Source organism: Salvelinus fontinalis, chromosome 4, assembly GCF_029448725.1.
Source record: "Salvelinus fontinalis isolate EN_2023a chromosome 4, ASM2944872v1, whole genome shotgun sequence".
Lineage (NCBI taxonomy): Eukaryota > Metazoa > Chordata > Actinopteri > Salmoniformes > Salmonidae > Salvelinus > Salvelinus fontinalis.
The window spans coordinates 8882519-8910340 of NC_074668.1; the positions used below are offsets into that span (position 1 = coordinate 8882519).

The window sequence follows — 27822 nt, forward strand, 5'->3', positions numbered from 1 at the left end:
CGGTTTGTTTGTTCATCGTTAATTTATGCGTAGGCTATTTTCCCTGTTCGTGCGTTATTCGTGTTATGTGAGTCCGTCGTCCAGGTCTGTCTACACCGTTTGTTGTTTTGTTAGTTTATTAGTCAAGTTCGTGTTTTTGTGTTATTCTTTAAATTATGTCTTCAAACTCCGCTGCATTTTGGTTCCCTCACTACTCCTCCTTTTCGGTTGAAGAGGAGGAGGACCGCCGTTACATTTGCAATTTTGTTCTTCCTCGTCCTTGTACCCCTATTTTTACAGTACTGTACCTTGCATCTCTGTCACGTTCCTGACCTTATTTCCTTTATTTTGTCTTTGTTTAGTATGGTCAGGGCGTGAGTTGGGGTGGGCATTCTATGTTATGTGTTTCTATGTTGGGTTCAATGTATTAGCCTGATATGGTTCTCAATTAGGGGCAGGTGTTTTACGTTTCCTCTGATTGAGAACCATATTAAACCCTAGAAGTTAAGGTAGGCTGTTCTCACTGTGTGATTGTTCCTGTGTCAGTGTTTGTACCACACAGGACTATTTCGTTTTGTTCTGTTCATGTGTTTTGTTCTCAAGTTCAGGTCTGTTCACGTCGTTTGTTATTTTGTAGTTCAAGTGTTTTTCGTCTTCGTTTAAATAAACGTGATTATGTCTTTAAACTACGCTGCATATTGGTCCGATCCTTGCTCCTCTTCAGATGAGAAAGATGAGCGTTACAATCTCACAAACTTGTCCTTTGTCTCTGTGATACTGTAATTCTTGTTCTTTGTTGATATGAACCTGCAACCAGTCAAAATCTATTGAGCAGTCAGTACTGTTAATAAATGGAAAGCACAATGTTCAGGGCCATACAATTTGTCCATTGTACAGTATACAGCCCACAATGCACTGTACTACAGTATACGATACTAAAAGGGACAAAAATCAAAGAAAGGCGTGTATGGAGGGAGGTACAAGTTCATAAACTGCCCATTGATGTTAAACCATTCCCTTACCTGAGCAGCTCGGTGGAACTGACATTGTCCTACACTATCACATGGGATTCTCATTTAGCTCTTGACCCTGCTGCTCTTGAACCTGCTGCTCAAATAAAATATCTCTTAGATTGGCAATAAATCTTAGAAGGTGCTGGGTGTTATATGGCCCGAGTGTAACATGGTGATGTAGAACACCATGGTTGCTGATAGCAGCACAGATTGTGACATTGCCACCTCGTTGATCAGGGACTTCAACAATGGCCCGCTGTCCAATCATGTTTCGGCCTCTCCTTCTCTTTGTTAGATTGAAGCCTGCTTCATCGACAAAGATGAACTCATGGGGTCTGTCCAAGGATTCCAAGTCAAATATTGTCTGTGTAGAAATATACTGTATGTAGGATTTTGTAAGTCGTATAGAGACAGTGCTATACTGTAGAGTACAATTAGGCTTCTGATTCACATACATTGTATGTAGTGAAGAGTAATGTCATTCACATAGTATGTGTTAGTACTGTAGACAATCTGGATTACAGTAAATGTTTCTGAATGTACACTTACTTGCACATACTGAGCTCGCAGTTCTTTCACCCTTGGTGAGTTGCGCTCAAAAGGTACTCTGTATACTTGTTTCATTCGCATCCTGTTACGATGGAGGACACGGTCAATTGTGTAAATGCTCACACTGTCGATTCCCTGGAAGTGTGTGTTGTCTTGTATCACTCGTTCCTGGATTTCTCTGAGTCGTATTGCATTATCTTGAAGGACCGTGCCAACTATAACGGCCTCTTGCTCCCGAGTGAATATAGCTGTCCTTCCACCTGCATGTGGCCAGTCTTGCAATTCTACAAAAAGTAGTTGTGCAGTTACAAAACATATTCATGCAGTACAATACATACAGTGATTAACTTTACAAATGTCTATTGAAACAGCTGCATATAGTGTAGTACAGTAAATTTGCAATTACAAAAATACAATAGTATACTGTACCTGTTCTCTTCTCTGAATGTCCTTACTATGGTGGACACAGAAAATCGGCTCAAATTGGGTTGCACTCTAAGTCCTGCTTCCCTCATTGTCAGTCCATGGACAAGAAAATGGTCTATAACTGTTGCTCGAATTTCATCAGATATTTCCACTCTGTCTTCCTCTTCCTCTTCTTCGTCCTCCTCCTTGCCCTCCTCCTCCTCCTCGTCGCCCACCTCGCATACGCACTCGTCCTCTCACTTTGTTTCTTCTATCCATTCTCAGACTTTCTCCTTCCCACCTTCAACAACCTGTTTGCTCTCTGAACTGGCTTATATTGGTTGTGTCGCATCATTTGAAACAGGTTAAATCAATTTTGAGTGGTTGTGTTCAATCAATGACATGTGTTCTCTATTTGTATTTGATTGTTGCCACTTGTGTTTACCAGTATGGATGACATGTGCATTAGAGTGCAGAATGTGTTTTGAGAATGAGAATGTGTTGAGAGATTTGCTGAAAAGTCTAAGTGAGATCTGCAAATTGTGTTTTACCATGTGAAATGGTTTAAGGTATTGACAACAGACTGCATAATTAGCTAAATGAGTCCAGGCAACTGAGAACTTTGTTCAGCCAATGGGTTTTAGTGTTTTAGCATTTGAGAAAAACTGTAATAAATAAAAGCTGCCCTCTGCTGAAATTCCGTTAGTTAATACAAGAATGCACTCTACTGGCCAAAAAGCTAACAGCACCTGGTATTCACAGGCGGTCTCCAATCACAGCAGGCCCTACTAACCATGCTCGACCCTGCTGCTTAGCCTCCAATATCGGGCATATTCAGCCTGGCATGGCCGTAACAAAGGGGAAACTCTTGGTACACTATATAAAGTGAACGTGTTACCCACCACTTTGTAACACAGTTAGACTCTGCTTACATTTCCAGGGCATATGCCTTTAAATTGGAATCTTTTGAAAATAGAAAGAGCATATGGAGGGTCGGCCAATGATGGATGTGTAGGCCTAGTAGCAGAAGCCTATAAGTGCATCCTGAGACCTAGAAGTAGGTCTGCTGTTGCCCCGGATCCAGAAATGCCTTGGTTGTTCTGGGTCAGTGGTAGACCTATTGACGATGCCTCTTGAGTGGGCCTATGCTGAGGGTTATGAGTTTGCGCCTCAGCCGTTGAAGAACTTCCACTTTATCACAGATGTATTAATGTTTGTGCACACTACTGTCAGGCCTCATGCAATGACATTGTTTTCATAGGCCTATTATAACAAATATAAACAATTATGCAAACATTCTTCATGTAGGCCTAGCTAGTGTTCTTCAAGCCTGCCCTGATAAATTGGGATGCAGGCTTTTGTTGCAGCGTAAAATTAACACACCAGATTCAACAAAACAAAACAACTGATTCCCAACAAGAACACAAGGTCCTTCATTCCACCATCACCCATAACCAGGGGTGGAAATGGAAACAGGGATATGGGAGTGAAAACTCCCTGGGAAATCATTCAAAGAATGAAATTGAGTGAAATCATTTTACCATAAAAAAAATGGGCTGAATTGAAAGATTTTACATTGGAGGATTCCCAGAGAGTTTTAAATCCCTGCCCATAACGTTAGCTTTTCTTGTCTCATTTATCTTGCGATGATCTGAAATGACACATTCCAGGGCGTTTAGTAGATGACTGCCAGGGGCATGCTGTCAAACGGTGCCATAGTCATCTATAAACACTTACGTTCAGTTATTTAAAATAGATTGCGGGTTTGTTTCAGGTTTGTTTGTCTAGCGCCACACAGTGGTGATTCCTTCAAACTTGGCATTTCGTTTTGGCGCCGATGGAGGTCACTCCGACGGCGGCACTTCCGGTCGGCATTTTGTTCTAAGAGAGAAGTCTCACCGCAACAATCGTCATATTTTTTCCCCCCACATACAAGCGAAATTGGCCACAGTTTTATCCATGTCGGTTTAGACCGACAGAAACTCCACCGAACGAATGTTTCCCAATATACTTCCGTTCAAACATTCACCCGCGTATGACGGAAGAAGAAAGAATCTGCCCAACCCAGATTATTGTTGACTGCTAGTTTAGCTGGACAGCTAACGTTAGCTGGCAAGTCAAGAACGGAGTTCTGTTGGAGGAGCAGCAAGAGAGAAGAAAGGGGGAGCTAGAGAGACACAGACCAGGACAATCTAGCGTAGCTAAAATCACAAGGTAAGTGTAGATGTAAACTATGAATAAATGTTTGATGTTCATAAGCCATTTCTCAAAACAAAAGTCGCATTGTTTGTTCACGGAGTTCGCTAGCTAGCTAACTGACGTATCCAGTTAACGTTAGCTAGCTTCTCTCATCGTCATGTTTATCATTACAGCTTCCTAGCTTGCTACTACTGTACGTTTTGCTCGCTTAGTAGGTAGGCCTCGAGCCCGAGTACTAGGCAGTTAAATATCTTGCTAACGTTATACCCGAATTATAAAATCGCTTGTCTGGTAAAATAGTGATCTATGTCGAGATACTAGGCCATCGCAACGGCCAAATGGTTAGCCAACTAGCTAGTTAGCTAGCAAGGACTTTACTGATTTTATGTTTAACTAGATACGTTAACTAAAGTTAGCGTAGTTGATCAACGTAGTTAGTAACTAACTGCTAATCAAAATAGCAACGACTGTTTGCTAACTAGCTAGCTAACAAACGTTAATCCGACCTGCCACAAGTAAGGATAAATAGCTAACTAGTTAGCTAGGCTAACGTAATCTAATTCGATTATTTAATTGATTACAGTAACTAGCTAGACAGTTGGCTAACGATATATCAACAACATTGAGTTGGATAATATTGTGTGGGTTGGTTAGCGTTAGAACAGAACGTTAACTTAGCAAGGTAACGTAAAATATTTTAATATATACTGAGGATTTTATTTAGCCACCTCATATGTTTTCAATACGTAACGTTAGCTAACGTTACTCCTTTATAAAGTTCACCTTTGACATGTGGGCACTTAGCTAGCTACTATTAAATTAGTTTGGTGAACATCAGCTAACGCGGTACCGTTAGCTAGTAATCTATCGTTCATAAACATGACAAATTGCGCAAAAACATAACCACTGATTTTGTTCTAGTTTAAATGCATAACAAAAAATCCCCTTAAAATTTCAAGCACTATTGCGTTGATCACGTAATATTATTGATGATGACGATGACCCCCCCCCCCCCCCAAGTCATCACTGTGCATCTGTTCCTTTGTGCTCTGGCCTGTCAGTCTCCCAGCTGTCAGTAGTATGGCAGGCTACTGACCACTGTCACTGTATGTGTGTATAGGGAAGCTAGGGTCAAATTGTTTATTTTTTGTGTGATTTCAATATTACACTAACAAATATATTTGTTTCTGTCAAATCATCCATCAGTATCTTCTGAGGCTACACCAAACATTATTTTCTTAGAATAAATACTTCAAGTTTAGAGTTTGAAGACATTCTTTCTAAATCCAAAATCCCTGTAGAAAGTGTTGGACCAAATTAATAATATTTTGAATTAAACCGAGGAGCCCAGAGAGATTCCTACAGTTATAGTTGATGAATCATGGCATTTATTGGTAGTTTGATAGTTCAGCACAATCCTGGACTCAAGTAGATCAAATGTTATTTGTCACATGTGCCGAATACAACCTTACCGTGAAATGCTTACTTACAAGCTCTTAACCAACAATGCAGTTTAAGAAATATAGGTAAGAAAATATTTACTAAATAAACTAAAGTTAAAAAAATAAATAAAAAATTACATAACAACGAGGCTATATACAGGGGGTACCTTCGTGTCAGTGGGAGTCGAGGTAATTTGTACATGTAGGTATGGGTAAAGTGACTGCATAAATAATAAATGGCCAGTAGCAGCAGTGTAAAATGCTTTTACTTCAGTTCCAGATCTACTTTTCGAAGTATGAAAAAGCTTAATAGATTTAGCATGGTCTGTTTGTAAGAGACAAATCAGTGACATATGTTGTGTTGCATTTGTTTTGGGCCATTGTTTTGGTCTGATGGGTTTCTCAGCTCTGGGCTGTGAATGCTTTGATGAGTGGGTGGCAGTATGACTCAACACCTGGGCTAACATTGGGCCATTCATTGAGCTGTTCTGTTGATAATGAGAAGGCAATGTGTTGTGATTAGAATGTAACCTCTGACTGCAGTTTATTAGAGAACATAGCCAAATGTCCCACCAACACCACACTTATATAAGTTTTTCCACTATTGGTTTTAACATGAACTGCAACATCATGCCAAGTAGGAGCTAGTTGACACTTTTACATTTAAATCATTATCATTTTTTAGCTGAATTTTTCAATAAAATGTTACGCCATTTTTCCCCCTCAGATTTGTGGACTTCTTCCTGAAATGTCCTTGGTTTCAATCCATACAGAACAGTGCCCTACAGAAAGGTATTTCAAATGGACTGCATTGATACGGTTTAGGAGTCACACGTATGGGCTATTTCTCGTATTGGGTTTATGATTATGTTTTTCAGCCCCTCCTGTGTTTTGAAGTAGCCTACAGTGAATCCCTCGTCTTTTTCTCTTCCAGAACAAAGGAGATGTGAGTACTGGTCTGGCGGCTGTGACGCTGAGCAACCTGTGTATCGCCACACTGCCCCGCCCCCACCTTCAGCATGAATGGGGATATGCCGCATGTTCCCATCACCACTCTCGCTGGGATTGCTAGCCTTACAGACTGTAAGTCCTCCTGCTCTATTTCACTTCCACACAGAATGTACCACTAGATTTGTCATTTACAGCTGTAACATCATGTGATGAACTGTCGCAATAAAACACATATGTTTCTGATGTACCGGCGTCCCTCTTCTTTCTCTGTTGCAGTGTTGAATCAGCTACCCCTGCCCTCTCCCCTCCCTGCCACCACCACCAAAAGCCTGCTCTACAATGGGAGGATCGCAGAGGAGGTCAACTGCCTGCTGGCCTGCCGGGACGAGAACCTGGTCTCCCAGCTGGCCCACGGTCTTAACCAGGTTTCCACAGAGCACATGTGAGTATTCAACCCCGAGTCATTAATTGTTCAACGATACAAATATTTTGCATCAATGGCCTTGTCTGTCTGTCTTTCTGTGAGCACACGTTTGACATGACCTGCTGCCTTACCCGCACAGAGAGCTGAAGGACAACCTGGGAAGTGATGAGCCAGAGGGCGACGTGCCGGTGCTGCTGCAGACGGTGCTGTCCAGGAACCCCGGCATCTTCAGGGAGAAAAGTACACACACTTTGAAGGGCACTTTAGAGTAACATTTGTTTACAAAACAAACAAACTGAAGACAGATATGGATTTGAGTTTTTTATTTTTTTAAATTTTGTTTCACCTTTATTTAACCAGGTAGGCCAGTTGAGAAAGAAGGCAAAACCTTGCCCTCAATCTTAAAGTGAAAGGCTAATTTGACTAATGGATTAAAGCTGCAATATGTCTGACCAAATTCACAGAAATGTGAGTTATAGATCTGTCATTCTCGTTGAAAGCAAATCTAAGAAGCAGTAGATCTGTTCTATGTGCGCTATTTCTATGCTTTGCGTTTTTAAATTTCAGTTTTACCTCATACTTTGTTTTGTACACCAGCTTCAAACAGCTGAAAATACATTTTTTGTTTATGGAAAATACATTTTAGTGGTTTAGATGATAGTGTTTCTCTACACTATACTTGATAGTTTGGTCACATTAACTGAAATTAGGTGAACTATTTTGAATTTTAGGAACCAGGAAAAGGCAGAGTGAATTCTGCGTAGTGCACCTTTTTGATTTACTATTCAAACTCACCCTTAGTAGCTGCTGGTTGTCGACACTGCATTTACCAATCTGTAAGAGGAACTGGGTGTAGAAATGTTCCTTATCTTTACTACCAATTTGTGTTTTATACCCAAAACTGGACCATTGAACTATTAGTTCAAGTTACTTGGGTACTAATATTGTCTCAAATTAACTAGTGTCTTAACAATTTATTTGGGTTTATTTGTTGTCCTTTTTGTTTAGATGTCATGCAGCAGCCGATGGTGCAACAGTACAAACCAATACAGAATTCCATGCATGGCAGCCCAGCCCAGTCAGCAAACTTTCAGCAGGCTTCAATGTCTCCTAATCCATCCAGGTGAGTGATGTTTCTAGCCATGGTTTTCCCCCACCATGCCACAGACCTCTGATGTATCCTAGCAAATTACATTCAATAGAATCTGATGTTTGACACGTTTTAGGTTGTCTTCACATAGCTAGTGAATTTCACATAGCTAGTGAAAAAAACACTGGCACACCATCTGATCCTGGTCTCCTGATCTTCTGTCTCCCATGGCAGCCGGGGATTTGTCTCCCCACAGTCGAGCTCAGGGAGTCGGTTCATCCCCCAGCAGAACAGCCCTGTGCCCAGCCCGTACACTCCCCAGAGCCCAGCTGGGTTCATGCAGTACCCTCACCCGCCCAGCTACAATCAGCACCAACAGATACAGCAAGGTAAGCCTCGTGTGTGTTGGGGTGTGATAATACACTGTTGTTCAGACATTTGATTGTGTACTGTTAGTAACTGTGACTGTAAGCCACAATAAATGCACATGATAATTGATACACGAGCAAAGACTCAAAAAGCGTTAATTTGAACGTAATTCCATCATAGCGACACGATTGAGTGATTTGAACTGTCACTTGTGTACTGTCTGTAGCCAGCCCCATGGTCCCTGGGGGCATGAGGAACATCCATGAGAACAAGGGACCGATGACCAACGCTGCCCACCACCATCCAGACAGACAGGAGGACTACATGAGTATAGTCCACAGACTGGGGAACGAGGTACCGCCCGCACTTCCAAACCATGACTTAGATCCAGTATCGATAGTAATGGGGTCATTATGTTACCCTGTATTTCTGACTAAATGCTAGAGGGAGCTTTCATATCCCACAAAACAAAAACAAAAAACGTTCATACAGATTTTCTCACGAAGCCATGCCCTGTCACTCACTCTGCCGTCTCCATCTGTAGGAGAGTGACCCCTCCATGAGAAACGCCTCGTTCCCTCTGAGGTCGCCTCAGCCTGGGTGCTCACCCGTGGGAAACGAAGGAACACCCAAAGGTACACAAGGACAGACTCCAGCTCCTTCCTTGGCAGTCCAACTCCCTTTTCATGCTATTTACCACACCTCCAGATTCTCGGTTGCAATGACTGATGCCTTTTCTGTTTCTTATAATTGTGGTGACCTTCATTTCAAACTTAATTACATAAATGTGAGCATCACTTTTATCTGTCTTTTCAGCTGGCTCTAGGCCGCCACTCATCCTTCAGTCTCCTCCGCCGTACATGTCTCCCCGGGAAGGCCCTCCGGACTTGCTACTGGAGTCTCCCGACCAGAGGAAGAAACAGCAGAAGAAGAAGCTGGCGGGCAAAGAGGACAAGGATGCGTACGACATCGTCACCTCGCCCTCCAAGGACACCACTAAGCTGACGCTGTCACTGTCACGGGTCAAGTCGGAGGAGGTGGAGGACCACTCTGGTGAGCTGCTGCCAGTCATGATGGATCAGAACTCTGACCTAGAGGGCGAGCTTGGCTACCAGCAGGTCCCTGTGCTGCAGAACGTGGGGGTTATTAAAGGGCAGGAGGGCCCTCTCTCATCGCCTTTTGATGAGGCGGAGCTGGACGCCCTGGCGGAGATTGAGAGGATAGAGCGTGAGTCAGCCAGTGAGAGGGAGCGCTGCTCCAAAGAGGTGCAGGATAAAGGTGTGTATACTACCAGTAAAACCCCCCACCCCATAAGGTAATCACCCCCCTGTATTTAGGCCCTGTTTGGCTGGTGCTCAGTCTATAAAGTAATGAACATCTGCATTTCTTTACTTCTATAGAGTAATTGTACATCTTATAGCTTTCAGAGAGCTCTAAAAGGAGCTCTTGCACCTTAAAATGCATGGGAGTGTATATGTCAGTTGAGTGTTTTCAAATGCATTCCAACATCATCTACTTGTCTTTTCAAAGAAAATCATTTGTTCTTGTTGGCTTCGTCTCGTAGATTTGCTTCAGTGCTATTCATCTGATTTCATGCTCATTTCTCCATTTATTTCTGACTGTTGTACTTCTGGGGCTGTTGTAGTTTAATGGAGTTGTGTGCCTGTGATTGTTCCTTTCCAGACAAGCCCCTGAAGAAGCGAAAGCAAGACTCGTTTCCACTGGAGCCTGGAGCAGGGGGCACCGCAGGCACCACCGGTGCGCCAGGCAGCGGAGGAGGGGGAAATGCAGGCAAACTGATCCCACAGGAGGCTACAGCGGCAGGAAACGGAGCTAGCAGACCAGCCCTCATGGTCAGCATCGACCTTCAACAGGCGGGCCGGGCCGACGGCCAGCTTGACCCTTGCATGGCTGCGCCCATCCCAGCCCTGGAGGCGCAACGCTGGCCCGAGGAGCCTGCCGAGGGCCCTGCAGCCGAGGGATCCGATACGGCCGGGGTGCTCCGGCTCAAAGCCGACGATCGACCCGAGGTCATCAAGAACAGCATGGACAAACACGACAACCACCGTGAGCCTTCCAGGCACCGGCATGACGGAAAGCAAGACCGGCGCCCTGACACACCTAAGTCATCGAGCAGAGAGCACGGGCGGGACAGAGATCGGGAGAGGCGGCACAGGAATGAAGACAGGCGCTCGCCAGAGGAGCGCTACCGGCCGGACAGCCCCAGGGTCAAACAGGAGGGCCGTGGGGGTGGCTTTGACCCCAGTGGGCGGCCTCGCAGCGACAGACCCGGCTTCAGGTCCCCCAGCGGAGGAGAGACGGCCAGAAACCGCCCAGATGGACACAAACAACTACAGCCTGAGAGCAAGTCAGGAGAGTTCCCTGCCTACCTGCTGGGGGGGCAAGGGTCTGGGGGTCTGAAGAACTTTGTGATCCCCAAGATGAAGCGGGACGGCGGAGCTGTGGACGTGGCAGAAGGCTGGGGCCAGCCCCGGGTCAAGCTGGAGCGGCTGGGGGTTCGGGGGCTAGTGGACCACATAAGTAAGAGGCCCAAGCCTGTCGTGGTGCTGCAGAAGCTCTCTTTTGATGAGGTGCAGAGGATCATCAGGGTTAAGGATCGTCACGGCTCCAAGTCTGGCAAGAACAGGCTCCTCTCAGGAAAGTCAGGCAAAGGTAAGATGGCTGCAGTTGTCCTCTCATTCTCTCAATGTGATCACCATGTTTGAATATTTGGTGAATAATAATCTGTAGTCAACTCATCTACTGTATAAAGGAATTCGGACTTTGTTTTGAGGTTATTCAATGAATTACTCACATGTCGACGGGCTATAGCTTGTCCCCTGCCAGCCTCTTCTTCAATAAGACCCTATGACACTGTCTTCCTGTAGGTGGACTAGACCAGTCTGTGCTGGAAGAGCTTCCTCCTGAACTGTTGGCGGAGATGGAGTCCACCATGCCGCTGTGCGAGAGGGTGAAGATGAACAAGCGTAAGCGGAGTACGGTCAAAGAGAAGCCCAAGTACACAGAGGTCGACTCAGACGACGATTCCAACGGGGAATGTGAGTAAACTATAGACAATATGCAGTCCAGTCTGTCAGGGTTCTCAGTCAACAACACCATGTATAGAATAGTCCGTAGTGACTCCGTGCTGAGTTGAGTGTGTGTGTCTTTCCACAGCTGCCAGGAAGCGCCAGAGGAAGAACCGGGGGGACAAGGCCTGGGAGTATGAGCCGGAGCGGGAGAGGAGGGGCTCTGGGGAGCATAGGCGGAGTAAGGGGTTCCAAGAGGGACGTAGAGGCTCAGGCAGTTGCTACCGTGACTCTTCTGATGAGGAGTCGCCCCCACCCAGCATGAGTGACAGTGAGTTTCCCTCCCTCTAACCTGCATTGACTGACTTATGACTGCCAGTTTAGCTATTTGTAATTCTTAAATAGACTGCCCCATACGCTTGTGGAATACAGTAGGAGCTGTAATCTCCCATCATGCACTGCGAAGTTGCTTATGATGACACACTGCGAAAGGAGTGAGCTGGGGCAGAGAGGAATAGGCAAAGCTTTGTCTATCTAGCTAGCTGGATTCACTGTAGCTAGGTAGCTAAGACAATCCCCAGCTACCTGCTTCGGATGGCAAACTAGCTAGCGACGATGCTATCACCAGTCAAGCACTTTTAGCTAGTTAGCAAGTTGGACTGCATTACACACAGCCAGTAGATGGCATAATATCTTTGTTTGAAGTAGCTATCTGCAGTAGTGGAAAAAGTACCCAATTGTCATACTTGAGTAAAAGGAAAGATATGTGAGTAGAAAATAACTTCAGTGAAAGTTACCCAGTAAATGTTTAAAAGTATTTGGGTTTTAAATATACTTAAGTATCAAAAGTAAAAGTCAAAATCATTTCATATTCCTTATATTAAGCAAACCAGATGGCACGATTTGCTTGTTTAAAAAAAAAAAAATGTATTTACAGATAGCCAGTGGCACACTCCAAAACTCAGACACCATCTACAAACGAAGCACTTGTGTTTTAGTCAGATCAGAGGCAGTAGGGATGACCAGGGACTTTCTCTGTGTATGAATTGGGCCATTTTCCTGTTCTGTTAAGCATTCGAAATGTAACAAGTACTGTTGGGTGTCAGGGAAAATGTACGGAGTTAAAAGTACATATTTTTTATTTTGGAATGTAGTGGTGTCAAAAATATAAATAGCCACGTACAAATACCCTAAACTACTTAACTTTAAAAATAAAAATAGATTTTTAGATGTTTTGTTTTTTTACCACTTTTTCTCCCCAATTTCATGGTATCCAATTGGTAGTTAGTCCTGTCCCATTGCTGCAACTCCCGTACGGAGATGCTGTGCCTGAGACCACTGTGCCACTCAGGAGACTTAAGTAGTACTTTAAAGTATTTTTACTTAAGTACTTTACACCACTGGCTATCTCGGCATTCTTGTCTTGTTGAAATTGTATCTGTTTTATCACACTTGATACTCGTAATCGGATTTACTTGTGATCGGAAAACCCAGAAGTGTGCTTTAAATGTCGGTAAAGCCAATCTCTCAAGTGCACATTATGGCTCTATCACTCAGAGTGCATCGTAATGTTCCTTCATTGCTGCTCTATCACTCAGAGTGCATCTCGGAGCACATCGTTATGTTCCTTCACTCATTCACACATTGTTCAAAGGTAAACGGCCCTGAAAGATGACAATGCGTATGATTTATTGACCTAGTCCTATTCCATTATCAGTGATATACTAAAGGCTAATAAATAGGCTAATGCATGGCTGGCTATTACAGACTGCATTTATTCTAGACAGATTTAGATAGGTAGGCTAATTCTCTTGCCCCATATATATATATATATTTTAGTCATTTTATTTTCTAATGATCTGTCGCTCGGTAAACGTGCCTGGTTGAGAATAAATAATAATAGGAAACAAGCATGGGCTTGGATCACAACATAACAGACGTCGTCCACAATGGAATAATTTTACGGACAGACAAAGTAGCCTAGGGCCTACTAAACAACACCAAGTAGACCAAAACAACCATATGGCCTCAGTTATTTCCTGTCGACTTTAATATGTTGAACAACAATAACAAGCCACGGATTCTGATTCATACACAATGTTTGGAGAAGGGGTGACTTGTGCCATGAGACGGGTGTCTGTGCGTGTGATCAGAGGGAGAGTTACTTGTTCTAATCCAATCGTTGCAGCAGGCTCAACCGATGCCCCCGTCTGTTTCATTACAGACGGAAGAACTAGCCAATAGCTGTTTGGAGCACACAGAATTTCACATTGAGTGAAAGAGATGTGCGCTGGCAGCTGAAAATGTATTTTTCCCGGTGACAGATAATAAAAAATAAAAAAATACATGTCATAATCGTTTTTGGAAAATGTTCCTTATGATACTCGTTTTGTCTGAGTACTTGGCACACCACTACTATCTATGTTCCTCCTTGTTCTCCAGACAGGCAGCTGTTTAGAACAGTGCTTGGCTTGTGCTAATTTGCCACATAGTCGCTAGCAAGCCACATAGTCCAACCGTAGGTAGGTAGGTAGCTATCTACTGCCTATAGCCCGCCCGCAATTTCATTGAAATGTGAAATATAGCTAGCTGTCCTTCTAGCGTCGAACTGATTACACATGAACTACATTTTAATAGCTTATAGACATTTCATGCTTACATTAGGTTGATCAAGGGACAACGTGCTAACTGTAAGCTACATAGCTAGATACTGTAGCTAGCTAGATTTATGCCTAAGCTTAAACTTGTAGGTGTGTGCTTCAGTGAACATCATTCCAAAAAAAATCGAAAGACATGACTTGGAAAAAGATTGTTCAACATTTGGACGCTGACAATAACGTTACCTAGCTATCAGCAAGCTGCAGTCTAGGCACCCGTGGCCCTGTCCAGAGAGAGAGCATTGCATTGTGGGTTTGTGATTTCACTTGAGCTCCACAGCGAATTTCACACATTGCTTCCTATCTTATTATAACGACGAAATGCAACCTTTGTTCACAAATATTGTTTGCTCATATTTGTGTTATTTAACATTGTTAATCATAGGAATTGGTTGTTTCTGCATGTTTCTGTTGTGGTCAGAGCATTAACATGGTTAAGGGACTTTTGATTCATGTAATATTGTTTGAAATGAAATGATGCTCTTTCTATCTCTTTCAGTTGCCAGGCAGATGAAGAAAAAAGAGATTCAGAAAAAGAGGAAAGCCTATGAGCCCAAGCTCACTCACCAGGGTAGCTGTTCATTGGTTTACCATTTTGATTGCAAACTATCATGTTGCTATACAACGATGAATTATGATGACCGATGACGTTGACTTTCTGCCTTTTAGAACTGATGGACTCGTCCACATTCAAAAGATTCTCCTCCAGCGTTGACAACATTCTAGAGAATCTGGAGGATGTGGACTTCACGCAGATGGGTAAGTTAGATCTCTCTACGGTTTCTCTGTTGTTAATCTAACTTATTGTCCTCTAGCCAGTTCCCTTGTAGAGCCCTATATATTTGAAACCCTCCTCTCTCTGATCCTTAATTAATAGACGACGATGAGATCCCACAGGAGCTGCTGCTGGGTAAACAGCAGTTGAACGAGCTGGGCAGCGAGTCGGCCAAGATCAAGGCCATGGGTATCACCTGCAGGGTAGGCCTTTTCCACTTGTTCTTGATGTCATGGCCCTGTTCGAATACCTTTCAAATGTATCTCACTTCCTTGGATCTCTTCCTTGAAATCGATTGATTCACAGATGCCGTCGGATAAGCTGGTGAAGGTACTGAATATCCTGGAGAAAAATATCCAGGATGGGGCCAGGCTCTCGACACTCATGAGCCACGTGAGTGTCTTCTTCCCACACTAATACATTACAACTTTGGGGATCACTTGTTCCCCACTACCGATAAGCCTATACTCCGTAAGCATTTTGTTTGATCGGCTGAACTCTGCTCCTGTCTCCCACCCCTTCTTTGATGACACACACACACGCAGGACAACGACGAAGATGAGGAGAAGCTGTGGCGAGACCTCATTATGGAGCGCGTGACCAAATCGGCCGACGCCTGTCTGACGGCCCTCAACATCATGACGTCCGCCCACATGCCCAAGGCGGTATACATGGAGGACGTGATCGAGAGGGTTCTCCAGTACACCAAGTTCCACCTGCAGAACACCCTCTACCCCCAGTACGACCCTGTCTACAGGGTGGACCCTCACGGAGGTCAGCTAGCTTTGTAACCCCTTATAACCACACACACACACGCGCTTTCGTCTGAAACGCCCTCACCAATTTCCTCAGCCATTATGCCTGTCTTGTGACAACTACGTATTCGTAGAGAATGTGTTCTGCTGTTTACAATCAGACTGTGGGTCACATTGAATGGAATTGTTTTCCATTTGATTTTCGAACACCAGAAGATGAACACATGAAAATAAGAATGAAAAAAGTGTCTATTTTTGAGATGCAATTTGTTCAAGACGGCAGCGCATCACTCTCTCGTCCCCTGCAACAGGTGGCCTGCTGAGCTCCAAAGCCAAGCGGGCCAAGTGCTCCACCCACAAGCAGCGGGTCATTGTCATGCTGTACAACAAGGTGTGTGACATGGTCAGCAACATCTCTGAGCTGCTGGAGATTCAGCTGCTCACCGACACCACCATCCTCCAGGTAGCCAGTTCTCCCTCTTTCCTCAAACCTGCCTCTGATGTTTGGATCATTGCATTAATCCGTAACCCACATTAAGACAGGACCTCAGCAATAATCGTCTATTCTTTTTATTTCTCTCTCTCCCTGCTGTCTTCTCTCTCTCTCCCTGCTGTCTTCTCTCTCTCTCCCTGCTGTCTTCTCTCTCTCTCCCTGCTGTCTTCTCTCTCTCTCCCTGCTGTCTTCTCGCGCTTTCCCTCTCGCTCTTTCCCTCTCTCTCTTTCCCTGTGATAGATCTCCTCAATGGGCATCACCCCTTTCTTTGTGGAGAGTGTCAGTGAGCTGCAGCTGTGTTCCATCAAGCTGGTGACAGCGGTAAGTGTTCCCTTCCAAGGCCCCAGAGTGAGAATTTTATATTTGTTTTATAGGTCGCATCGGTGTGAGCTGTAAATTCTAGCAGGTCATTTCACTCAAAATGTCATTTTGTAGGTGGCTAAAAGCATGATTTATTCAAATAAAGTGTTAGATCCGGGTTTCCCAAACTCTGTCCTCGGGACTCAAAGGGGTGCACATTTAGTTTTTTGGCCCTAGCACTACACAGCTGATTCAAGTGAACTAATCATCAAGCTTTGATCATTTGAATCAGCTGTGTAGTGTTAGGGCAAAAAAACTAAACGTGCACCACTTGGAATCCAGAGGACCAAGTTTGGGAAACGCTGTGTTAGATTGACCTTAACCTTGTGTCCGTGGCTAGGTGTTCTCCCGCTATGAGAAGCACAGGCAGCTGATTCTGGAAGAGATCTTCACATCTCTGGCCAGACTGCCCACCAGCAAACGCAGTCTCCGCAACTTCAGGTAAAATAGAACCATAACCAAGCCCGTATAACATAGGAAGGAGAGGTGCTACAAAATCATGTCATATAAACATTTCCCCACTGTGTCAAAACTCACCGTTGCAGTTAAAGGGAATTTGTCTTGAAAGACTTGGGGTGTATTCACTAGGAAATGAACGGGACGGGGCGGGGCATACCTGAACTCATAAGAAACACACATTTCTTTTTCCGTTGCAAAGCGTTTTGCTACGGTGTGCACAGACTAATACACCCCCTGGTTAAATAAAGGGAGTAAATCAACTAATAACTCTGAAACGCTGTTGGTTGTTTGGGCAGGCTGAACAGCAGCGACAGGGACGGCGAGCCCATGTACATCCAAATGGTTACAGCCCTGGTGCTACAGCTCATTCAGTGCGTGGTACACCTCCCAAACGACCGCGATGCCATGGAGGACGAGTACAACAGCAAGGTACGCAGAGAAATGGTGTAATCATGTAATCATGGTGTAATCACTGTAAACTCGGGATAAAACAAGCGAAGTTGAAGGTCTAGGATGATGCTTGAGTTTCTGACTTGGATTTCCGAGTTGTATGATTGTTTTTTTTCTCTTTTTCTTTTCGGGGTTGTCTTGAATGCACCAAAACACACAGCCCCAAATGTAATACCATAGAGTTAGAAAGAGGGCCCAATTCAATGGCGCCACCGATGTCCAACTAGGCTTTGTGGAAGGTGTACAGTCGTGGCCAAAAGTTTTGAAAATGACACAAATATACATTTTCACAAAGTCTGCTGCCTCAATTTGTATGATGGCAATTTGCATATACTCCAGAATGTTATGAAGAGTGATCAGATAAATTGCAATTAATTGCAAAATCCCTCTTTGCCATGCAAATGAACTGAATCCCAAAAAACATTTCCACTGCATTTCAGCCCTGCCACAAAAGGACCAGCTGACATGTCAGTGATTCTCTCGTTAACACTGGTGTGAGTGTTGACGAGGACAAGGCTGGAGATCACTCAGTCATGATAATTGAGTTCGAATAAAAGACTGGAAGCTTCAAAAGGAGGGTGGTGCTTGGAATCATTGTTCTTCCCCTGTCAATCATGGTTACCTGCAAGGAAACACGTGCCGTTATCATTGCTTTGCACAAAAAGGGCTTCACAGGCAAGGATATTGCTGCCAGTAATATTGCACCTAAATCAACCATTTATCGGATCATCAAGAACTTCAAGAAGACCGGTTCAATTGTTGTGAAGAAGGCTTCAGGGCGCCCAAGAAAGTCGAGGACCGTCTCCTAAAGTTGATTCAGCTGCGGGATCGGGGCACCACCAGTACAGAGCTTGCTCAGGAATGGCAGCAGGCAGGTGTGAGTGCATCTGCACGCACAGTGAGGCAAAGACTTTTGGAGGATGGCCTGGTGTCAAGAAGGGCAGCAAAGAAGCCACTTCTCTCTAGGAAAAACATCAGGGACAGACTGATATTATGCAAAAGGTACAGGGATCGGACTGCTGAGGACTGTGGTAAAGTCATTTTTTCTGATGAAATCCCCTTTACGATTGTTTGGGGCATCCGGAAAAAGATTGTCCGGAGAAGACAAGGTGAGCGCTACCATCAGTCCTGTGTCATGCCAACAGTAAAGCATCCTGAGACCATGTGTGGGGTTGCTTCTCAGTCAAGGGAGTGGGCTAACTCACAATTTTGCCTAAGAACACAGTCATGAATAAAGAATGGTACCAACACATCCTCCGAGAGCAACTTCTCCCAACCATCCAGGAACAGTTTGGTGACGAACAATGCCTTTTCCAGCATGATGGAGCACCTTACCATGATAACTAAGTGTCTCAGGGAACAAAACATCGATATTTTGGGTCCATGGCCAGGAAACTCCCCAGACCTTAATCCCATGAGAACTTGCGGTCAATTCTCAAGTGGCGGGTGGACAAACAAAACCCCACAAATTCTGACAAACTCCAAGCATTGATTATGCAACAAAGGGCTGCCATCAGTCAGGATGTGGCCCAGAAGTTAATTGACAGCATGCCTGGGTGGGTTGCAGAGGTCTTGAAAAAGAAGGGTCAACACTGCAAATATTGACACTTTGCATCAACTTCATGTTAATTGTCAATAAAAGCCTTTGACATTTATGAAATGCTTGTAATTATATTTCAGTATTCCATAGTAACATCTAACAAAAATATCTAAAGACACTGAAGCAGCAAACTTTGTGGAAATTAGTATTTGTGTCATTTTCAGAACTTTTGGCCACGCCTGTACCCTCTCCAACTCTATGGTCACAGATATATTTTTGAAACTAAGAATCTCAAAACTGACTTTCCTAGTGAAGAGCATCCTTATTTTAACAATCTTCCATAAATGTTTGATTTGTTCTAGGTAGATCAGGACTTGCTGATCACCAACAACTACGAGACGGCCATGAGGACAGCCCAGAACTTCCTCTCGGTGTTCCTCAAAAAGTAAGATTGTCTTTCATCTCCAGACAGTTTGCCCTCTTTGTTGGTATCTCCTCATGACCACATCGGCTGTGGTTAGTGTAATGTCCACCTAACAGCGCCTCTCCCTCTTCTTTCTCTTTCTGTGTTTTGTCGTGGCCAGGTGTGGCAGTAAGCAGGGGAGCGAGGAGGACTACAGGCCTCTGTTTGAGAACTTTGTCCAGGACCTGCTCTCCACGGTCAACAAGCCAGAGTGGCCCGCTGCCGAGCTACTGTTGAGCCTGTTAGGCAGACTGCTGGTGAGTCCTGGCTGGTTGCCTGTCTACTGTTAACTCAAAATGACACAACGACAAGGTTCCAGTTTAACAACGTTAACTCCACCGTATTAGCACTATACATGGTCGCCATTGCACTCAAGCCAGGTTAATCTACAACGAGACTCTTGTGCAGGCGCACTAATAAGAGTGATTGCACCGTAATAACACAAATATAGTGATACTTAAAACATGAACTTAACAATCTCCCACTTTACTTTAAAGACAAATTAAACTTCAGCAAAATATTTAAAGGTTCCAAGTATTATTTACGTTACCCATTACAGGTGGGTTGTGTGACAGTTTTTATTTGTATTTCTCAAGCTACCCGAGAGAATTTTCGTCAATAATAGCCACATCAGTTTATATTGTAGCTGGGGATTTTAACAAAGCAAATTTGACGAAAACATATTGATTGTTGTACTCGCCCTGCTAAAACGCGCGACCATTGCTATACTACCTTCCAGAATGCATATAAGACCCTCCCCCGCCCTCCATACGGAAAATCGGACCACGATTCCATCTGGGTCCTCCCCTCCTATTGGCAGAAACTCAAACAGGAAGCACCCGTGGTACGGACTATTCAACCCTGGTCTGAACAATCGGAATCCACAATTTCAAGATTGTTTTGATCACACGGACTGGGATATGTTCAGAGTAACTTCAGAAAGTAATATTGACACAAACTCATTCACCGTATCGGTATATCAGGAAGAGCATAGGATATCTTGTACCCACTGTGACTATTAAAACCTACCCCAACCAGAAACCGTGGATAGATGGGAGCATTCACGCAAAACTGAAAGCGCGAACCACCGCATTTAACCATGGCTAGAAGACTGGGAATATGGAAGAATACAAACAGTGTAGTTATTCCCTCCGCAAAGCAATCCAGCAGGCTAAAAGTCGGTATAGGAACAAAGTTGAGTCCCAGTTCAACGGCTCAGACACGAGACGTATGTGGCAGGGTCTACAGACAATCACGGGTTAGAAAAGGAAAACCGGCCACGCTGCGGACACAGTCTTGCTGCCGGACATGTTCAACACCTTCGCTCGCTTTGAGGATAATACAGCGTCACCGACGTGGCCCGCTATCAAGGACTGTGGGCTCTCGTTTTCCGTGGCCGATGTGAGTAAGACATTTAAGCAGGTTAACCCTCGCAAGGCTGCCGGCCCAGATGGTATCCCTTGCCGCGTCCTCAGAGCATGCACAGACCAGCTGGCTGGTGTGTTTACAGATATATTCAATCTCCCTTCCCCAGTCTGTTGTCCCCACATGCTTCAAGATGGCCACCATTGTCTCTGTACCTAAGAAAGCTATGTCATAAGGAAGTGCTTTGAGAGACTAGTCAAGGATCATATCACTTCCACCTTACCTGCCACCCTAGATACAATTAAATTTGCTTACCGCCCCAATAGAGCCACAGACGATGCAATCGCCACCAAACTGCACACTGCCCTGTCCCATCTGGACAAGAGGAATACAGCTCAGCATTCAACACCATAGTTCCCTCCAAGCTCATCATCAAGCTCGAGGCCCTGGATCTGAACCCTGCCCTGTGCAACTGGTTCCTGGACTTCCTGACGGGTCGCCCCTGGGTGGTGAATGTAGGAAACGACACCACCTCTTTGCTGATCATGAACACTGGGGCCCCACAAGGGTGCGCCCTCAGCCCCCTCCTGTACTCCCTGTTCACCCATGACTGCGTGGCCAAGCACACCTCCTACTCAATCATCAAGTTTGCTGATGACACAACAGTGGTAGGCTTGATTACCAACAACAACAGGACAGCCTACAAGGAGGAGGAGAGGGCTCTGGGAGTGTGGTGTCAGGAAAATAACCTCCCAGTCAATGTCAGCAAAACAAGAGATGATCGTGGACTTCAGGAAACCGCAGAGGGAGCACCCCCCCATCCACATCGATGGGACCGCAGTGGAGAAGGTGAAAAGCTTCAAGTTCCTCGGAGTACACATCACTGACAAACTGAAATGTTCCACCCACACAGACAGTGTGGTGAAGGCGCAACAGCGCCTCTTGATCCTCAGGTGGCTCTTCAACCTCAGGAGGCGGAATAAATGTGGCTTAACACCTAAAACCCTCACAAACCTTTATAGATGCACAATTGAGGGCATCCTGTCGTGCTGTATCACCGCCTGGTTCAACAACTGCTCTGCCCACAACCGCAAAGCTCTCCAGAGGGTGGTGCGGTCTAGGGGCAAACTTCCCACCCTCCTGGACACCTACAGCACCTGATGCCATAGGAAGGCCAAAAAGATCATCAAGGACATTAACCACCGGAGCCACTGCCTGTTCACCCCGCTATCAACCAGAAGGTGAGGTTAGTACAGGTGCATCAAAGCTGAGACTGAAAAACAGCTTCTCTTGGTCCATCTCAAGGCCATCAGACTGCTAAACAGCCATCACTAGCACATCAGAGGCGGCCGCCTATAGACATGGATTAGGAATCACTGGCCACTTTTTTAGAAATGGATCACTAGCCACTTGAATAATGTTTCCGTATCTAGCATTACTAATCTCATATGTATAAACTGCACTCCACACTATTCTACAGTTCCTTTGCTCTTAGCTTTAGGCGGAGGTCGGATGTGAATGTCCCTTGACAGCTCTGTTCCCTGCAAAAATGCAGATTTGATGTCAATGGATGAAGTTTCCATTTTTTTTCTGGCAGATCACTGTCCGCAGCAATCTGAGTGATTCTGAGGTGAATGTCGGGTGCAATCTTTGGGAGTTGTTTAGTAGCCAGCTCCTCTCACATTTTTGGCCAATGTCTTTGACTTCCTCAAACACTAAATCTTTCCTCCAATTACTGAGCTCTAGTTTAGCTGAGTCAAATGACATGTCCTTTGTTTCAAGTACATCATCATTTTGAATGTCATTCTGTTTTTCTCGATTTTCCATTGGTTGAATTCTGAGATCTACAAGTGACAGGTCAGCTGACCCTGTTGTACCAGGAAGTGTAGTTGGTTCAGAGTACTGCAAGTTGTATCAGTTCTGGTGTTTTCCTTTAGCTTTTCCTGCTTGGCCAATGACGGTTGCTGTATGTGGAATACCACTTTCTCTGTCCATGTATTCAAGTTTGTCCAGTTTTCAGATTGGAACAACCATGTTGTCTTAACACATGTGGCTGTTTTTGAATGTTTTCCTCATTTGAACGCTCAACACTATTACCTGTGTCATGGTTGAAGGTCTCTGCTCCATTTCCTGTGTCAGTTTGTGTTCATATCCTTGGATGGGACATCCGGTAGGTTTTTGTCTGTTAATGTGTCCTTTTTGTCATTTTCATTAGGAGGCTGATTCTCAGCAACATTTCCTCCATCTTGTTGATCATCATTTACTTTCCTCAATCTTGAGTGATGCAATCTGATAATGGTGCCTCACAAATATCACCACATTATTTTGGCCAATGACTACTCCCGGTCCTTTTCCACTCTTGACAGTCAAACTCGTTTGTAGTACACTTAGTTTCCAGTCTCGTACTTCTCATCGGTGGGTTGAAGCTGTTTATGCAGAGCCCTGCGAATTATCTCTGAACACTCTGCTTCTGTGAACGCTTTTCATGCTGCATGTAGTGCTGAAAGGTGCTGTCCCATGCACTCACACTGGTCCCTTCTAGTGCTGGTGGCTTGTCAACCAGTACAGAGGGAAGGTTAGGGTTCTGCCCAACACTAGTTGCTATGGGCTGTAACTATGAACATTGTGCATTGAGTTTTTTGCCATCAAAGCCCAATCTAGGGCTGTTTTCCAGTCACATCCATTGTCTTGCTTCACTTTCAGCATAATCTCTTGAGTGTTTGTCTCTGCATAAGTCCATTGCTTCATGGACTGTATGCAGCAGTTGTCTTGACTTCCATATTGAATTTCTCAGATATTTCTCTTTCATTATTATTATTGGATCTCCTCCTTTGTCACAGTACAATTTCTGGGGTGGGCCATGCACACTTATCCAGGAGTGAAATGAAGTGCTTGATGATGTCACTGAGTTTCTTTATATTCACAATGCTTCCAGCACTGAAATGTGTGAAGTGGTGGATTATGTGATGATGCCACACACTTGGTCCTAGCTCATGTGGATCTACAGCCACTGTTTCATTGTACTTGGAAGCCGGTGACAAAGCAACAGCTGATCTGGGCTTAGGTTTGCTGTATTTCTGACATGTCTCACAACTGTTAATCATTTGCCGTAGAATGGAAATACTCTCATCATTATTCCCAGAACTGCTGATTGATTTTCTGAAGTCAACTGTAGCATGTCCAATCTGTTTGAAGTTAACAATATTTTTTTATGTTTTTCTTTTGTATTCATGTTCTGTGTCTGTCAGAATCTCATTTTTACATGGACTCTCTGTGATGTCTTTGTCTAAAATGTTTACACAATAGTGGCCTGAGAGATAGTAAGTTAAAGGGTCACTGGTTGTTTAAACATCACTGCCTGTTCATTTTATGTGTCTAGTACAGCACCTGCCTTCTTGCGGGAAGCTTAACTTAATAGGAGGGTTGCAAAGGGTCGGAAACTTTCCTGTACATTTCCGGAATTTTTCCATGGGAAGTTAAGCCTGGGAATTTGGGGAATTTTGCATAAATTCATCAAAACGTTACCTTATAACAGTGAACCTTTTTTGTGGGATACACAAGGCAATTCTAGTTCTTGTGGCATATTTTGGTTAAACTATCCCCAATTCAATGGAATTGCAACACTCTGCATGCACAATGCATTCTTTCATCACATGTACAGCTGATTCTCAAGATCTTTCACACTAATGAGATGCTTTTGAGCCCACACTACTACACTGAGCCAAAGACTACATGCTTTTTGGTAAGTTTTCATTACAATACTGGTTGGGGTGAATATACACTGCTCAAAAAAATAAAGGGAACACTTAAACAACACAATGTAACTCCAAGTCAATCACACTTCTGTGAAATCAAACTGTCCACTTAGGAAGCAACACTGATTGACAATAAATTTCACATGCTGTTGTGCAAATGGAATAGACAAAAGGTGGAATTTATAGGCAATTAGCAAGACACCCCCCAAAACAGGAGTGATTCTGCAGGTGGTGACCACAGACCACTTCTCAGTTCCTATGCATCCTGGCTGATGTTTTGGTCCCTTTTGAATGCTGGCGGTGCTCTCACTCTAGTGGTAGCATGAGACGGAGTCTACAACCCACACAAGTGGCTCAGGTAGTGGATGGCACATCAATGCGAACTGTGGAAAAAAGGTTTTCTGTGTCTGTCAGCGTAGTGTCCAGAGCATGCAGGCGCTACCAGGAGAGAGGCAAGTACATCAGGAGACGTGGAGGAGGCCATAGGAGGGCAACAACCCAGCAGCAGGACCGGTACCTCCGCCTTAGTGCAAGGAGGTCCACTGCCAGAGCCCTGCAAAATGACCTCCAGCAGATCACAAATGTGCATGTGTCAGCATATGGTCTCACAAGGGGTCTGAGGATCTCATCTCGGTACCTAATGGCAGTCAGGCTACCTCTGGCGAGCACATGGAGGGCTGTGCGGCCCCACAAAGAAATGCCACCCCACACCATGACTGACCCATCGCCAAACCGGTCATGCTGGAGGATGTTGCAGGCAGCAGAACGTTCTCCACGGCGTCTCCAGACTCTGTCACGTCTGTCACTTGCTCATGTGCTCAGTGTGAACCTGCTTTCATCTGTGAAGAGCACAGGGCGCCAGTGGCGAATTTGCCAATCTTGGTGTTCTCTGGCAAATGCCAAACGTCCTGCACGGTGTTGGGCTGTAAGCACAACCCCCACCTGTGGATGTCGAGCCCTCATACCACCCTCATGGAGTCTGTTTCTGACCGTTTGAGCAGACACATGCACATTTGTGGCCTGCTGGAGGTAGCGGAAGGCGGAGGTAGCGGTCCTGCTGCTGGGTTGTTGCCCTCCTACGGCCTCCTCCACGTCTCCTGATGTACTGGCCTGTCTCCTGGTAGCGCCTGCATGCTCTGGACACTACGCTGACAGACACAGCAAACCTTTTTGCCACAGTTCGCATTGATGTGCCATCCTGGATGAACTGCACTACCTGAGCCACTTGTGTGGGTTGTAGACTCCGTCTCATGCTACCACTAGAGTGAGAGCACCGCCAGCATTCAAAAGTGACCAAAACATCAGCCAGGAAGCATAGGAACTGAGAAGCTGTCTGTGGTCACCACCTGCAGAATCACTCCTGTTTTGGGGGGTGTCTTGCTAATTGCCTATAAATTCCACCTTTTGTCTATTCCATTTGCACAACAGCATGTGAAATTTATTGTCAATCAGTGTTGCTTCCTAAGTGGACAGTTTGATTTCACAGACGTGTGATTGACTTGGAGTTACATTGTGTTGTTTAAGTGTTCCCTTTATTTTTTTGAGCAGTGTATTTTATATGACATGAATTTTTGTTAACTAGTAAATAGTAGCCTACAGCAAAGTCTGTTCAAATAATTTCTTAACAATTTCTGCTAGTTAGTTTTCGCTACCATGTGGGGTTTAGCTTGCTTGAGACTGCTGAGGAGTGTTAATTCACCTGTTTCCATACATGTTTCATTTTAAAACATTTATCTTACAAAGGAGTTGTTTAGTTGTAACTAACTATTTATCTGTACATGGAATTGTATTTGTTGTTTTTTTACTAATTTTCTTCTCATCCATACAGGAAAATGCCACGAGCACTATCTGATGTGTGGATATATTTCACTGCAGCTAATGTACACAGCAATTCCTTCTACATTTGCAAATACTGTGCCAAATCATATGTGAAGAATGCAACAAAGATGCAGAATCATCTGGCCAAGTGCATAAAGTTCCCTCAGCGCTCACGACCAGCAACCTCTGACTAAAGTCCCTCTACTTCTATTCGAGGTGAAAATGATGAATTAGACACCTTATCGATAGCAACAGCTCATGGTCCTCCTGGAATCTGAAGTTTTTTTGACTCAATGGAGGAACGTAGTCATCTCTTGCTCGACCTGTGTATGCAACTGGTTCACCTCTGATGGTCACAGGCAATGTGTATTGGAAGACATTTCTGAATGTTCTTCGCCCAGCATACACCCCTCCAACCAGACATCTACTCATTTGCTGGATGCATAGTTCGAGTTCAAGTGAAGGTCAAGCAAATCATAGAGAAAGCAGACTGTATTGCAATCATCTCTGATGGGTGGTCGAATGTTCATGGGCAAGGAATAATTAACTACATCTCCACCCCTCAACCAGTATTCTGCAAGAGCACAGACTCAAGGGACCACAGACATACTGGTCTCTACATTGCAGATGAGCTGAATGCAGTCATAAATGACCTTAGACCACAGAAGGTATTTGCACTGGTGACAGAAAAAGCTGAAAACATGAAGGCTGCTTGGTCTAAAGTGGAGGAGTCCTACCCTCACATCACACCTATTGGCTGTGCTGCTCATGCATTGAATCTGCTCCTCAAGGACATCATGGCACTAAAAACTAAGTGGTGTTGTCATCATGTTTGACAGTCTCCTGGAGGGGAAGTAGTCTCTCCAAGAAATGGCCATATCACAGCCTTCCGATATGGACAGCCCCATCAAGAGGATCCTCCTGGATGATGTATTTTGGGAGAGAGTGGTAAGCAGCCTGAAATTCCTGAAATCTATAGCAGTAGCCATTGCATGGATTGAGGGAGACAATGCCATCCTGTCTGATGTTCAGACTCTGCTTGCAGATGTAAGAGGAGAAATCTGTACTGCCCTGCCCACTTCACTGTTGCTCCAAGTAGAGGAAACCGCAGTTCTGAAATGCATCAAAAACCATAAAGACTTCTGCCTGAAGCCCATTCATGCCACAGCGTACATGTTGGACCCCAAGTATGCTGGCAAGAGCATCCTGTCTGGTGCAGAGATCAACAAGGCCTATGGTGTCATCACTACCATGTCTCGCCACCTTGGCCTGGATGAGGGCAAGGTTCTTGGCAGTCTGGCGAAGTACACTTCCAGAGTCTGATGTTCAAGAAGTGGACATTTGTGAATGTCCAGGGAGAAGACCAAAGCTTTAGTTTCTAGACTATCATTTTACATTTTTGGGAGATGCGATGGATCATTGGGGATCATTCTATATTCCCTTTTGTTCAGTGAAATCATCCTATGTGAAGAGTCAACTAGT

The 27822-nt window shown here is 44.5% G+C and overlaps 1 protein-coding gene across 1 annotated transcript in view; it reads left to right on the plus strand.

Annotated features, from left to right (window-relative positions):
* The first annotated feature begins 3788 nt into the window (after positions 1 to 3788).
* Positions 3789 to 27822, plus strand: part of nipbla (NIPBL cohesin loading factor a) — a 46832-nt gene continuing 22798 nt past the window's right edge. The window contains exons 1-24 of the mRNA XM_055918692.1: positions 3789 to 4160; positions 6315 to 6379; positions 6522 to 6670; positions 6815 to 6980; positions 7102 to 7202; positions 7971 to 8085; positions 8287 to 8441; positions 8648 to 8775; positions 8966 to 9056; positions 9238 to 9699; positions 10105 to 11094; positions 11310 to 11480; positions 11599 to 11781; positions 14607 to 14678; positions 14777 to 14866; positions 14985 to 15085; positions 15189 to 15275; positions 15428 to 15656; positions 15949 to 16100; positions 16371 to 16451; positions 16831 to 16931; positions 17246 to 17378; positions 19302 to 19384; positions 19524 to 19659. Of these exons, the coding sequence (XP_055774667.1) occupies positions 6607 to 6670; positions 6815 to 6980; positions 7102 to 7202; positions 7971 to 8085; positions 8287 to 8441; positions 8648 to 8775; positions 8966 to 9056; positions 9238 to 9699; positions 10105 to 11094; positions 11310 to 11480; positions 11599 to 11781; positions 14607 to 14678; positions 14777 to 14866; positions 14985 to 15085; positions 15189 to 15275; positions 15428 to 15656; positions 15949 to 16100; positions 16371 to 16451; positions 16831 to 16931; positions 17246 to 17378; positions 19302 to 19384; positions 19524 to 19659 (3891 nt within the window). The 5' untranslated portion in view covers positions 3789 to 4160; positions 6315 to 6379; positions 6522 to 6606. The remainder of the gene's footprint in view (positions 4161 to 6314; positions 6380 to 6521; positions 6671 to 6814; positions 6981 to 7101; positions 7203 to 7970; positions 8086 to 8286; positions 8442 to 8647; positions 8776 to 8965; positions 9057 to 9237; positions 9700 to 10104; positions 11095 to 11309; positions 11481 to 11598; positions 11782 to 14606; positions 14679 to 14776; positions 14867 to 14984; positions 15086 to 15188; positions 15276 to 15427; positions 15657 to 15948; positions 16101 to 16370; positions 16452 to 16830; positions 16932 to 17245; positions 17379 to 19301; positions 19385 to 19523; positions 19660 to 27822) is intronic.